The 15394-nt window shown below is 45.3% G+C and overlaps 1 protein-coding gene across 2 annotated transcripts in view; it reads right to left on the reverse strand.

The window, feature by feature from the left end:
* SLC1A2 (solute carrier family 1 member 2) overlaps window positions 1-15394 on the reverse strand; it is a 41940-nt gene that overhangs the window by 11615 nt on the left and 14931 nt on the right. For both annotated transcript variants that reach the window (XM_016206215.2, XM_087821812.1), the window contains exons 6-8: window positions 10612-10845; window positions 5664-5858; window positions 1949-2083 (exon numbers count right to left, since the gene is read on the reverse strand). In XM_016206215.2, coding sequence (XP_016061701.2) covers window positions 1949-2083; window positions 5664-5858; window positions 10612-10845 — 564 coding nt within the window. The remainder of the gene's footprint in view (window positions 1-1948; window positions 2084-5663; window positions 5859-10611; window positions 10846-15394) is intronic.

Here is a 15394-nt window from a genome sequence, read left to right on the forward strand (position 1 = left end):
ATGGGGGAGGCAGCCTCTATAATAATAATTTTTAAGACATGAATCTCTAACAGTGAATTTTGGACCTCAGAAACAAGCCCAAGAAAAGACTAGGCAATATCGTCACAGTAGGCAAGGGACCCTTGATGACAACACAGGTTTGAGAGGCTCCAGGGGCAAAGAGGTGGAGGACTCAGTGAGCAAAAGTCATAGGAGAAGAAGATGGGATTGTAATAGCTTTCTCTGTCTTTCTTCTTGTGTAGAAAGGCCCCTGGTTGTTATGCAGCAATTCTGTGGTTAAGTTTAGCATGAATTTATGAGTCTTACTGTGTGCTCTGTCCCCGAACCATTGCCAAGTTTTATGGAGAGACCGGGCTATCTTCTAGCCTTCCCCGATGTCCTTCCCTTAGCCATGCGCATGGTTCGCTCTTTAAGATATAGAGGGAAGGAACTTACTTTAGCACTGGGGAAACCCAAGTCCATAAAATGTGGCTTCTGGTTCTTAAAAGCCAATCCATATCAGAAAAACTGCCCCTAGCGTGTGGAGCAGTTTTAAAAACGTGTAGGTACATGGGCCGTGGACCCCTGCGTCAGCACTGCCACTCTGTCTCTGACATTGAAGTCAATGGCACTCACCAGCCCCTGTCATACAGCTCCAAGACTGGACAGGAGACCTCGGTGCACATCCCACAGAACATGAGCCTGAATGTGTCCTTAGCAAGGATCAATTCCCACCTCCATACTGGGGACCACCTAGCTGGAGGGGCCACCTTTGTGAATGGACAGGGAGCATCCTACACTAGGAAAATATATTTCACTGGGACAGGTAGCTGGGCTATGTGTACAGAGTCAAGTGCAAGCTTCTCCACATGGCCTTTAAGACTGTCCATCTTGCCTCACCTTTTGGCACTCCCTGCCTCACACTTTGTGCTCCAACAATACTAAACCATTCGCCAGTCCCCACCATGCCACCTCAGTGCCTTTGTGCAGACTGGCTTTGATTGGAATATCCTGTTTTCCCTCCCACCTATGTATACCTGGGTAACTTCTACCTGCCAGTTGTGATTCAGCTCAGCTATCACTGCCATTACAAACTTACATATGAATGATTATGAATGTGGTGGCCTCCAAAACCAAGCAGCCCTAGGGTTACATCTCTGTTCATTCTCAAGTAACATTACCTCCGTCAACCTCAGCTCCCTCATCTATAAAATGGGAGTAATACCACCAAACTTTCAGGAGTTGTCAGAGGAAGATGTAAAGTGCTCACTAGAGTAGTTGGCACATGGTGAGTGCTCAAATTCAGTAGCCATTCCCACTGTGTCCTGATTTACCCCCTCTGCCCTACCGTCCTAGACTGGGATGGTGCCTCTATCACTACCCTTTCATGCGTGTGCTCTCTTTTAATCTACCCTGTTGAAGAGGAATTTACGCACAATACATGTACCTATTTTAAATGCATGGTTTGATGAGTTTTGACAAGTGTAGACACCTATGCACACCTGTGCACATAGAACAATTCTGTTACTCCTAAAGATTTCCTTGGGCAGTTTCCCAGCTACTCCTCAAGCCCCTACCCCTGGGCTCAGGCAATCACTGATCTCTTTATATTGCTAGGGATTATATTGTCTTTCATAGAGCTTCATATAAATGGAATCATACAGTATGTACTCCTCAACGTAATGATTTGAGATCCTTTGCACGCATCAGTACTTGGTTCCATATTGCTAAGCTTCTAACCTTATCTTACAATTTATCTGATTCCTCCACTAGACTGAGAGGCCCTCAAAGATTGTGTCTTCTTTGGTTCCCAAATAGGCACTCAGTAAACGTTAGAGGGAAGAAAGGAGGGAGGAAGTGAGGGAGTTGCAATGAGGACTGGCTAAGATCTTGGCTGCAACCTTGCAGCTTCTCCGCCCCTGGAGGCAGTAGTCCTGTCCCCAGCAGAACCCCATCCGCAAGCACTTACAGCAGCCAGTCCACAGCCACCAGCAGGCTGATGTCCTCCGTCGGCAGGCCCACAGCTGTCAGGATGAGGAGCATGGTGACCAGCCCAGCACTGGGGATGCTGGCTGCTCCAACACTTGCCAGCGTGGCCGTGAGGCTGTGAGAACAGAGAGGGTCAGGTCATGGGAAGAGAAAATGGCCTTGGCAAAACCACCTCCGGCAATTTTAAGCTTTCATGTTCCCAACAGTCATAAATTCCCCTTTCCGTCCCAAGAAGTAGAGAAATCTAGAGTACCAATGCCCACGAATTAGGATTTATTTGGATTCTGCTTAACTGTGGTGGAAACTTATAAATTCATGGGTTGAAGTCTTATCCCCATCATGATATTCAAGTAGCCTAGAATATCACAGGGCTCAGATTAAATAAATAAAAAAAAGCCTGGCTCTAAAATCAGGTAAGGAAATATTAAAGAAGAAAAACAAATCGCCTTTAATGCTCCTACGGGAACACCACTCTTTCTGCTTTCGCCTTTATGTCTCTGTGAGCACCAGAGGCTTCTGGACTACGTGGCAAGAGTCTGAGAAGACCATTGCCAATGTTAACATGAGAACTCAGAATAGCAAATATCCAGCCCAACTAAGTGGACATCAGGGGAACAAATCAACAGATTCCAAATGACATTAGGCTTCAGATGCCTGGATGCTTCATCATAGACTGGAAAATCCATTATTCAGACAGCAGGTGCCAAGAAATGATAATGAAATAACGGGATGTTTTCTGTTTGAAGCATCTCGTCATTTGCTTTCCAAGCAATGACAAGGGCACACCCAGCACCATTTTGAAGTTATCTCTGGAAGAAGGGTTTAATCGAGGGTTCAAGCTCCCTGTGGAGACACCAGGGGCCTCTGTGGTCCAGCAAAGGGCAGTGACTTTTCTTCCTCCTTCCTGGAGGCCATTTATAAAAGCTGTCATTTCTAAGTGGAAGGATGCTTCTGAAAATACAGATCCCCAACTTGCTTTTGTGGGTGCTGGAAAGCAAAGGGGGGCTGATTTCTTCACAATAATAAAATTCTAGAGTTTCTAGAGTAGCTCCTTGAGCTCCAAACTAAGAATCAGGCTCCTAAACTGGAGTAACCAAGGTCCAGGCCATCAGTGTGACCAAGCACAGAATCCTGGGGTCTTACAGTTGGGAGGGACCTGAATTTATCCAGTTTCACATATGAGGAAAGGAAGGCCCCAGGACATTTTGTGGTTTTCTTTGTTTTTCCATATTGTCCTCCTTCCATACTTAGGCCTGTTACAGTGAAGATACCTCCCTAGGTGGGGTCTACAGAACCCATCTGTGCTATTCCCCTGCCCCACCGACGTGGAGCTGATGTCAGGGTTTAGAGAACTCCATTTTCCTTGGCTCCATCTGGGTCACAGGAAGGTCACAGACAATCCATCTGTGATTATCACTGAAGGTTCTGGAGTTGAATGGCCGGGGTTCAAATCCCAGCTCTGCCACTTATGAACCACATGACTTTGGGCAACTTTACCTCTTTGTGCTTTGATTTCCTTACCTGTGAAAGGGGAGGAAATAATGGGATCTCACTCATGGGACTCAGGAGCTAATAAACAAAAAGTACTTAGCAGAGGCACATTGCAACCCCCAATAAATGTCAATTATTATTCTTGTCAGAAAACCTCCACAGGGTGAGGCTGCTTTGCAATGAAAAACTTCCCTAAAGCCCCAAGAGCTGAGAGGTGGGAATTCTCAGCCATTTCCCTGACCCGGATAAAGCACCAGGGAAGGGGAACTTCCCAAGTTCCAACAATCTTGGCCTCAATAATTTTATTTACAACCCCAGCTGCTTCTGTTATGAGTCACTCTTACACATGCCTTTGCACTAGGGCCACACTGTCTGGTTACCTCTTGGTTGTGTGTGACAAATTCTACGAAGAGAACACTTCCTGGCAGCTGGTTTTGCCTCTCTTTCTCCACTCCAATCATATCCTCGTGGGCTGAGTGTCCACGCAATTCTAAGTTCTAAAGAAGCGCCCCGAACAGTGATCTCCCCTCCATCCCTTATCCCTTTCTGCTTTCCCTTCCCCTCCTTGGCTCATTTCTCTAGGGCTGGTTCTTGGATGCTGTGCACTCATCTACTTGATTCCAATGCCATGCTGTTTCTGATGTCCTTTGATTCCTCCCCACATTAAAAACTCTAAATAAATGAATTCTAATCACTTGGTCACTGGTCCGTTCTCCCATCTCAATGTTCCCATCGAATGGTGTGAACTTGATGGGCGGTGTGGTTGCCTTCAAGGCCTACAATTTGTGAACCAGAAATCATCTTTGCTTGGCTTCAAAAGAAGGGGCTTCATTAAGAAGCCCTTTTCGTCTTTGAGTTTTAAAGCAAGGGACTCTGGCAGTCTCACATGCAGTCTCTTAGGACATGATTTAGAAGGCTTGATATTCTGACCCGAAGCATGGCTTCCCTCATGACGTCACTGTCACATTTTTTCTTTCATATTCTAGGAGTATTTCATTTAGTATCAATAACAGTAATAATACTAGTAGCTAACACTTATTGACAGACGACTATATACCAGGCGCAATGCTCTCAACCCCTAGAATGTGTGATGATTGCCCCCATTATACAGATGAGGAAACAGGCTCCTCTATAGTAGTCCTATGGACTGAGTTGTATTCCCCCAAAATTCACTTGTTGAAGCCCCATTCTCCAATGTGACGGGCTTCGGGAAGGTAATTAGGTCATGAGAGTGGAGCCCTCATGATGAAACTAGTGCCCTTATAAGAGGAAACTTAAGAGAGCCAGCTCTCTCTGTCCACACATCAAGGCCAGGCCAACAGAGCAGAAACAGTGAGGAGGAGTTCATATGCAAGCCAGGAAGACGGTCTTCATCAGGAGCTGAATCTGCCAGCACCCTGATCTTGGACTTGCCAGACTCCAAAACTATGAGAAATTAATGTCTATTGTTTAGGCATCCAGGCTATGGTATTTTATTATAGCAGCCTGAGCTCACAAAGACAAGTACATACCTCATAGGGTGGTTGTGAGGACTGGATAAATTAATATAGGCAAGTAGGTGTGATCTTTAAGTTCATGGAGAAGCCATGTGTTTTCAATGAACTCTTAGGCAATTGTTCTTTCTGAATTTTAAATGATGAAGACATATGGTAAAAAATACCTTTAGTAAAAACAAAAAGATTTGCTATTTAACTGTAATAAAATGTTTTACGTTGTATTGAGGAATCTCTTCCTTGCAGTATTCCATCATTTCATCCATCATCCCATGGAATGCTAAAGGAAGCACATTTTAATGAAAGAAAAACTGGATCCAGAGTCGGATAACGCTGGCCCCAGACACAGCCCTGCTAGCTCATTACTAGTGATATAGCCTCGGACAAAGGTCCAAGCCCTTGAAGCCTGCGCTTCCTCCTCTGTTAAATGAGCATAGAAATAACTGCCTCGCGACATCACGGGGCTGCTCAGATTCAACTCTCAAGTTTCCGAAGCAACTTCCCACGTGCCACACGAGCAGAAGGCGTTGGCCTGAGCCTGCTTCTGTCCTGCAGTCTCTGCCTTTGAGCTGCCGACAGCTCCTCCTGTCCCTTCTCTCCTCATCGCTCTGCTGCCAGGAGAACTGAAGTTCAAGCGGCCCCGTCGAACGGAGCTCGTGGAAGCGGGGAAGGGGAAAGGCCGGTCGGGCCTCACCCACCCTCCGCACCCACCTCACAGTCACGATCTGGCCTCCGTCCAGGACCACGCCGTTCATCTGGGCAATGAAGATGGCAGCCACCGCTTCGTACAGGGCCGTGCCGTCCATGTTGATGGTTGCCCCGACAGGGAGGACGAATCTGGTCACGCGCTTATCGATCCCCAGATTTTCTTCCAGGCAACGGAAGGTGACAGGCAACGTCCCAGCGCTAAGGGACAGAGAGGGGGAGAAGGGGAGAGAGGAGTTAGGGCCACCGTGGGGAAGCAGGCAGAGGACCTGGCATGCCACCACAGAGTGTTTGTTCTTCTGTTCCAGTTGAGTCGTGTGACACGGAGAAAAAACAGTGTCTGGAGCCAAATTAAAACCCAAGCATTTGAAGGCTCAAATTCAATCTTATTAAGATGCTAACAGGCAGCAAAATCCTCTCATTGGTCCTGGGGTTTTAGATCTCCTCAGAGCTTCAAGCTCTCCTTTTCCTTCCGTCACTATTTCCACCTTGGATTCATATCGAAGCCCACCTGATTGCCCACCTTAACTGGAATGTGAGAAAAAGGATGGCTCAGGGGAAAAATCCGCTGTCAGCAGTGACATGGAATGAGGACTGGCCCGCAACTTCACGTTGGGACGCCGACTCCAGCAAGATGAGGACGTGGGTTGGTGCGGGCCCGGGGAACTGCCCTGAGCTGGGCCTCTACTTTTGCAGATGCTGGACAAACACGCTCAGCGCCGTTAAGCCTGAACCCGAGCTCCTAACAGTTCCCTGGGGACCCTCACAGGCAGTCCAACTCCCTGATAAATGGCCAACTCTACAGGCTCTCCAGCGACACAGGGCAGAGAAGCATGTGCTTTGCAGTGACTTCACCCCCGCTCCTCCCGGGCATGGGACGGGGAATCGTAACCACATGACCCGGCCTCTCAGGTCAGAGCGCCTGACGTGGCCATGTGGCCTCTAAAACAGGAGACCTGTAGGATCGGGTCTGCTGAAGGCCAGGATAGTATTTCCATGGGGTAGAGGTGCATGGGAAGCGAGGTGGACTGGCCTCAAGGTTTACGTAACAAGGAAAGCAGTGCCAAACACCCACACTGCCACAGGAGAGCTTTGTGACCTAGGCTCTTGTTTTTTGGGAGGTTTTCCTACGCAAACCTCCAAAGCAGACAGTGCTTTTTTCTCTCCTGCATTTACACCCTTAGTCACAGTTTCTCCTCCTACTAGTCAGAATTAGGGCTCCAGCCAAGCTGGACAGCACCTGCCGAGGTCTCGGTTTCTCAGAGAGTGGGAGAGGACCCTCAGCTTCAGAGAAGCTACTTGAAATGCAGATTCCAGGGCCTGCTCTGAACCAAGGAATTGGAAGCTGTAAAATTCGGGTCACCTAAACCTGCATCTTATCTAACCACTGACCCACACGTTACTAATAACAACCTAGGGAAGCCAGAGTCCTCTGACTGGAGTATTCTTTGTGATTTCAGGTTAGGGGCCTGCCTCAGGCCCCCTCCTTGGTCTTAGGTAGGGAGAAAATACGTTTGGAGACCTCTCGTTACTAAAATCTTATAAACCTAGGGAGAAAAGTTGGAGTCTGGCTTCATTCACAGGTGGGGATGCCATCACACCTGGCTTGCTAACCCCGCTGCTTTAATAAGAAGCTGGGTTCCCTTTATGCCTCTCCCAGCTGCATCTCCCCCACCCCACGCTTTCCTAGGACCCTTTCAAAGGGTTGCCAGGACACCCTGACTGGTCCGAAATGGCTGCTCAGCTGTGGGTGGCGTTCCGGAATCTCAATGGTATGAATCTAAGGACATTTCTGGGAGGACTGGAATACACTAATTCGTATTATTGCATCCATTTTCCCAAAATGTCATCAAAGGGGTCCTTAGATAATTACACAGATTAGGGAAAATAATTGGTAAAGCATGAACATATTTTCAATTTCTATACCGGTCAGGCTTTGTGTCTTAAAAATCTATATATAACCAACCAATTCGATCTGAGACGTGAGCATTTTATGCTTTCCTGTCCTTCCCACATTCCGACATTGTTTTTTGAGACCCTGGTTCAGTAGCCATATGAGTCTTCAAATGTTGCTAATAATAACTATCAGATACTTGAGATTCTTTTTGTTCCCCAGATTAGTTTTAACAGCATGCACCAAAGTGGGAGGGAGGCAGAGAGGTGTGTCCCAGGCCATTCCTCCTCCCTCCGCCTCGCTGACACTGGCCTCTGTGTCCACTGAGAAAAGGGGGTCAACCGCTCCCTCCAAATCCCCATTCAGTCCAAGGCCCAAGGAGGTGGGAAGGATATTTAGCTAGCTGTCCTGGGCTCCATATTTTCCCGCTGTGGCCATGGTGGCAAAGATAATTCTCAGTACGTGACTCTTATCACATTGGCTTTTTAAAAAGTTTTTTCTTAAAAAAAAAAAAAGGAAATTCTACATCCACATTTTAACTGAAGATTAAAACCACATTGGTTTCTCTCTTTTTTTTTTCCCAAATGAAATACAGGGTAAAAAGCAAAAAAGGGTCTAGCATTTGTGTGGCTTTGGCCAAATAACCCAAGCATTTGTCTGATTTAAATACGAATATGCCCTTTAAGATTTACCTTATCTTATAAAGGTACTGGGATAATTGTCTAGTTATTGAAAGAAAGAATAATTATAATATTTTTGAAATAGCTTAAAGATCAAAACCATAAATGTATTGGAACAAAATATAAAGTAATGTTTCATTATCTTTTGTGGAGATGTTCCTGAGCAAAACTGAAATTCTAAATAATAAAGGAAAATGCAATAACTGACAGCTGCAACAACATGCAAATTAAAAACTTCTATTGGCAAAAAGGATTGTAAAATTTTAAGATAAGTGTAAAGTAGTGGGGGACATTATTTGTAACATTTGACACATGAGTTAATATTATTCTGATACATGAAGAGAGCTGCAAACCAACCAGGAGAGGATGAATGCCCCACCAGGAAATTAAGATCTCAAACAATTCACGGAGTGAGGGAGGGGAGGGCACGGTGGCCAACCAGAAGAAAAAAAAAAAATTCCTCCTCTCGTTCGTAATCAAAGAAATGCACGTCCAATGAGGTCATTCTTCAAAATCAGAGTGGAAAGTACTGAAGTCACTGATAACCCCAGCGCTGTGAGTAGGTGGTGCTGGGCGTGCCCCACACCCATGCAGTGGGACCTCGGCCAATGCGCTTTCCTGAATAGCAATCTGGTGACATGCTTTTAGACGGCCCACGTGCTTACCACTGAGCTCAGAAAGCCCACTTCTAGAAGCATATTCTGAGGGGGTCGTCAGACGGCCTTGCAGAGACGTATTTGCAAAGATGACTGTCACCGTCCCGTTTAATAGACACGCCTTAAATGCGCATCGCCGGGTGGGGATGGGGGTGGTACTGGGATACGTACAGAGCACTATTAAACAGCTTTTAAAACAGTGGAAAGAGCTACACTGATAGATGTAACTTTTAGATGCTGACCAGTGAAAAACAGCGGTTTACTATATCGCTATATAGTAAGAACTGGAAAGATACGTAACTGTAAAGACGAACTAGAAGGTTATTAGCACCAGTGATCACTGGGTGGTGGGGTCACTGGTGATGTTCACTGACCTCTTCAATATTTTATTCATTGTCTGAGCTTTTTCACAATGAGCAGATACCACGCTCATAACCAGAAATCAAAAATAAAATGCAACATAATTACTTTTATGTTTGGAGAAAAAAAAGATTTACTTTTTCTCCAAAGAGAGAGGATCTTTATGGATAGAGAAATTTAGCCATAGCACATTTATAAGCCTAAAAAAGGAAAGGCAAATTTTAAGGTGTTTCCCTTCACCTTAGGAAACTGCATGCAGAATCTACATGCCCAGGACTGTGTATATTTCAGATTTTTCTGGAACCCCACAGTCTACTAGTCCTGGATTCTCATTGATTTGCAATGTGGAAATATAATTTGACTTCCCAGACAGTCGCCACTATTTGCCTGCTAGGTCACTTAAGGAAAACCTGACTGCCTGCTCACTAGCCTTGGAACAGCAGTGGCCCTGTGTCACGGAGCGGCCACCTCGTTGGCAGTGCAACAAGGACCTGTTGACTTGTGACTCGAGAGATAATGCTGAGCCATGGGTTTGCTTGCCTCCCTGCCACCTGCTTTATGACCTCGGTCTTGGTTTGTGACCCAAGGAAATACAAACAACTATTGCAGATGGCAAGAATGAATTGCCAAGCATTTCTTATGTATTTGTCTTTGTTTGTTTTTGCTAAGTTCATTGCAAGGTGAAATAAATAAAATTGTTTTCTCTGAATATATTCAGAGTCCTCATTGGCTTCTGAGGTGCTTGAACCAGGTAATGAAGAAGGAACTGACTCTCAGTCAATGTCTGGTCAAATCAATGCCAGGAGCCTGATTTTCTCAAAATCGATGGGGCAGAATGATCCATTGGAGGCTCATGCAGAGGTCAGAGACTTGACTGACTTATGGTTCGTTTGAAAAATCTCACCTAACATACCATTTTCCCTATAAAATTTCGTTCTCTTTTTGGAAAATTACTCTGATAGGCTGATGTTTTGTGATAGCACTTTTTCAAATCATGGGCAGCAGAGTTTCTTAACTAGAATAACATCTGTTACATCCTTTTGGAAAACATTTAAAACTAATAACTAAATGCTACATTTGGAAAATTAGGCATGTAGATGAATAGCATGCATTCATCTGAGGAATCTCATGTGAGGTCATATTTCCAACACAGTGGGCTACCGGCAAAAATGGTCATCAGAAAGCTCAGAAGTTCCTAGAAGGAGCCAAAAATACTAAGTGTTCACCTTTTTCAAAGATATCTTAATAAGATGTCCAAAATGTTCTCACTGAACGTTGGGATGGGACGGTTTTGGAAACCGAGGAAGTGGTCAAGAGGGAAAACAGTTCGCAGAGAGAAAGAAAGGCAGTTTCTGCTTTTCTACCTGGAAGCGGTGCCCAGGGCAGTGATCCAAGCTTGGAAAATGCCAGCGAAGAAGGTGAAAGGGTTTTTCCTGGTCACCAGAAAGTAAATCAATGGAAGAAAGATGCCCCCGTGGATGATGAGACCCACGATCACCGTGACCATGTACATCCCCAGCTGCCGGGCAACCACTTCTAAGTCCTTGATGGCGATGATCTTCCCACAGATCAGGCAGGCAATACCCAGGGGAGAGTACCTGGAAAACATAAAGGGAAAAGACAACACTGACGAGACTGCGGGACTTGGCACTTAAATCCGGGCCTCCCTGGGCTGCTGCGCCCTGCTGTAAACTTGGCATCTGTTCAGAGTTTTGCTGAGAGGGCCATGACTCAGTAGATGCTACGTGCTCCTCCAGACTAACTGCATTAGCTGAAATCTGGTCCATGGATTTGGTGGTTCCTGCTCTGATATAAAATCCAAAGGCAACCTTTGTTGCTTGGGTGGTTTTTAGGAATAGCAGAGACAAGCTTGACCATCTCATAGGTAAGCACCAAGCTTCAAGTTGGGAGACCCACAGGGCAGGCCCTTGAGAATCTTGTTTGATTTCTTTCCACAGCTCCTTCCTTGAAAATTGGCAACAGATTTTGAGTTTCTCAGAGAGCTGATTAGAGTTTAGGCAAGTTATAAAGTGGTGTTTGCTTTGTTTCTGCCTTGGAAGATAGGAAACATATTTAAGAGGGAGAAAGAGAAAGAGAGAGAAAACACAAAACAAGAAAACCATCTGAGCGAAACAGTACATTGAGAGAAATGTGGTTTTATCACTTCTAAGTCTGAAAGTATTTCTTTCCATACTGACTCTAACAATGATGCTGGCTCCCTAACGGAGCGCTCCGCACACATCACCTCATTTAATTCTTAGCACAACCCTAACATCTAGGTTTCATTGTTACTATTTGGCAAATGAGGAAATTGAGGCTGGACAAAGTTAAATAACTGGCCCAAGACCACAAAAGCAGAAAGCAAGAGGAGAACCATCTCAGGTCTGCAAAACTCCAGGACTAGGGTTTTTTCCCCTACAAACACAATCCACTTCCCTTTAATGAGCAACCGTAGCTTTCTGTAAATAAGCAGACAACTGACCCTATACCAATGTATGTTATATAAACTTATTTTAACTTCTATATTATTATTATCTCACAGAGCTCTGGGAAACAATTTGCAGTTTTCCTCACTCTTGAGTAAACTAACAGAATTCTCTCATCTCAAGTGTATTTGTCACATGTTGGCAGCGTCCCTTTTTTATTACCCAATCTGGGGTTGTTGGAGCTTGGACTTGCTCATTTCAACTGAAATGAAAATGTTTGTGAGAAGGCTGATACCTTATTAAGAGTTATAAGAGGAAGACAAGACTGTGAGGAAAATGAAATCCTGGAATAAGGCTCCTGAGTCGAGTAAGGGAATTAGGAAAGGGAGAGGACGCCTATGCCAGATTCAGTAGTTTGTTATTTTTTGTAATTGTGCCTGGAGCAAGCCCTTCCCAGGCTCAAAGAAAGCTGTAAGGAGTAGATGAGAGTCATATACACAATAACATAAAACATGGAGCTCATCCAGCCACTTACCAGCTGCACGACCTTGGTTGCTGACATTCCCATTTTACAGATATGCAAGTCTAGGCTTAGAGAGGTCCCTCCAACCTCAAGGGGTTGCTGTGAGGATTACATTTGGAACACGCATCTCTATACACTGTCAACCATCCTTCCCCCAGCCCTGCAGCCCCATTGCTTCTCCGACTCCCGATGAAGGGATTCTTGTATGCTCTGTTCTCCTACATACACCCGTGGGCTCTCATCACCCACGCGTAATGAGTCAAGTCTGAGCGCTGAGGCTTTCTAAAACATCTCACAGGCTACTGCCACCCAACTGTGGATGTTTCTACGAGCAAAGTGTTTTCTCCAGAGGAACCTTCTCCTGAGAGGCAATTTGTAACTGACACAAATTGGTTAAAACATTAGCATAGCTGCTGCCCTCCTCGCTGGTGAGCTTCCTAGGGCACTTCTCCTTTCCCTGGGGTGGGGGCTGACCTCCTTTAAGGGCTGCTTTCGCAGGCCTCGGGGTCATGTCATTTACATTCTTCTGGTGTGCCTAGAGTCACAGCATCCCATAGATCAGCAGGGGAGTCTCAGGGGCCAGCTCTTTCTGTTCCCTGGGATTGTAAATAACTGAGCAAAATGTACCTTCTGATAAAGCCAACAAGCATTTATCTTCATAAACCAAGAGATTAATTCTTTCCAAAGCACCATCACCCTTCAGAGATGGCCAGAAAAACATGATTATGAGCTGTTTGGGGTGCCATCCAATTTTCCGGCTCTTCTGGGACAATTTGTAGAATGGAGAGAAAATGTTTCCAAGGCTCTCCGCCAAGCAAGACCAGCTATAGAGTGCCCTGGAGGACACAGCTGAAGCAGAGCCAGATGGACTCGAGATCGGTGACAGGTTACCTCGGAGCACTCAGCTCTCTGAGAGAAACATGAATTCCCACTATAAATGGAGAGTGGACTCAAAGGCCAGAAGGTAGAGTGTTAGGGGGAATAAATATGGCAAGCAGGGCTCCGGCTGACCCAAACACTTTGGTCTCCAGAACTAGAATGAGTATTTATTAGGACAAGGAAAGAGTCTTTGTTTTATGATGTCTTTTAGGGCCATTAATTCCCTGCACCTGTTTTCAAAACAAGCAGTTTAAGCCTCTGCCTAGAAGCTGGAGCTTTTCAGTTCTTGGGTTTCCATGTTAATGAATTATCTCGTTGAAAATGACCCTGCATGGAAAAGAAAGGGCAAATGTCCAGGGTCCAAGGTCACCACTCGAGGCCTCTGAGCTGAAGCAAACAAAGCCTAAACCAAAGTGCATAAAGAAGCTGATAGCTCCAGTAAGTGTTCTGAAGCCAAATGATGCCAAGTAATTGTTGGACCAGCTTTTAAATTAGAAGGAAATGACTACAGAGTTAGGAGGAGGGAATGGCTTCCACACGGCCCTTAGACTGGTTGTATCCTCAGCTTTGGGCACTGTTTTCAAAGCCACTGATTCATCCAGGACTGGCCTGTGGAGTCTTTTTCTTACTGTTGAATCACCCATTCTTTCCTCTGCCCACTTTGTACCTCAGTCCTTGTCATCCTAAGGTTCCCACCAAGATGCCCTTCTTAGGGACTGTTCTCTACTCCACAAACACAAACTCATTCAAAGAACCTAACATACCCAGAACTCCTTCAATGTCTCTGTGCCTTCGTAGACACCTGCTTCAGAATCACCTGGACTGCCTGGTAACAATATGTGTTCCCTGGGCCCATCACATACCTACTGAGTTAGAATTTCCTGGAGCTAACCTTGGGACACATATTTTAAACAAGTTCCCAAGGTAATGTTGACATGTTTGGAAACCAGTGTTTCAAGGAATAAAATCTGACCTGCAACTGATGTAATGCAGATATTACTTGGTTAGCCTTTGGAAACCATTTACTTTAGTTTCAGTTTACTCAAGGCCTCTTTGGTCTTAATCCACTGAATTAATGTAGGACTCTCAGTCATGGGACAGACGGTGGGCCAGACACTGGGAGTGGAGGTAAGGGAGTTACGTCGTTAGGAGCTTTGGTTTCAGTCCTGCCAGAAAGCCACTCTGGTTCTGTCCCGCACATTTCCAACAGCAATGCCAGTCTGTCAGTTTGAATGAATCCCAAGAGAACTCAGAACTGGAAGACTGTGTCAATAAAGACTTAACGATACATTCCAGTTACCTAAAGGCGCTGTCGGTACTCAGGCTCAGGAAGTAACACAAACGTACATTTTGCCCAAGCCACTTAGGCAGAGGTGTTCTGGATATCCAAGGGGTGACTTTTGCTGAGAGTTACCATACGTGGATTAGAATTTTTCATCAGGTTCGAGTAGAAATTAGTTCATAGACCCTCCAGGCTGCTACCCTCTGGGGACTTCCTACTGCAAATTCATAAAAGCTCAACTCACCAAGGTGGCCTGCAGGGCCCCGTGGGCTGCCCGCCTCTCCAACTTCACCAGCCTCCGCCACCACCACTCTCACCAACTCCAGACCTTCCTTTCGACCCTCAAAAATATTCCACTTGCTATTTGTTCTCCCTGGAAAATTCTCCTCTAGGTTCTTCATATAGCTGCCTCCCTCTCACTCTTCCCACTTTCACCAAAAGTCACTTTTCCAGACACCCCTCCCTGACCCATCTGTGACAGTTCGCTCTTTACTTCCATTCCCCCCATCACTCTCTCTCCTCTTTCCCTGTCTATTGACCTTGTAGCACTGGTTACTATACGGATTTTTATTTGCTTCCTTTTATTTTTTCTCTCCTTTCAGTAAAATGTACGTTCCGTGAGGGCAGGAATCTTTCTCTGTCCTATTCACCATTATATCACCAGTGCCTAAAATTCTTACTAGCATTGAAAGGGTACTCAAAAAATATTTGTGGAGTGAAAGAACAGAAGGATGGATGGATGGATGGATGGATGGATGGATGGATGGATGGATGGATGGATGGATGGTGGTGGGCTAACTGGGAGGGAGAACTGAGAGAGTGAGCAGAGATTTCACTTCTCACTTTATGTTTCTATCATTGTGAGACTATAAAAAGTTTTACTTTCTGTTTAAGTTTTTAAGATTAAATATTTTAAAGAACTTTGCAAAAAATGAGGATATGAAAATCACACAAAAATCAAGTGTTTCTCTCTTTTGAAAATCATATATTTTTGCAGGCTTCTTAAAGAATTCATGAACAGAGAGAAACGCAGGTTC

The sequence above is a fragment of the Miniopterus natalensis genome, chromosome 11 (assembly GCF_054644295.1).
Source record: "Miniopterus natalensis isolate mMinNat1 chromosome 11, mMinNat1.hap1, whole genome shotgun sequence".
Classification (NCBI taxonomy): Eukaryota; Metazoa; Chordata; class Mammalia; order Chiroptera; family Miniopteridae; genus Miniopterus; species Miniopterus natalensis.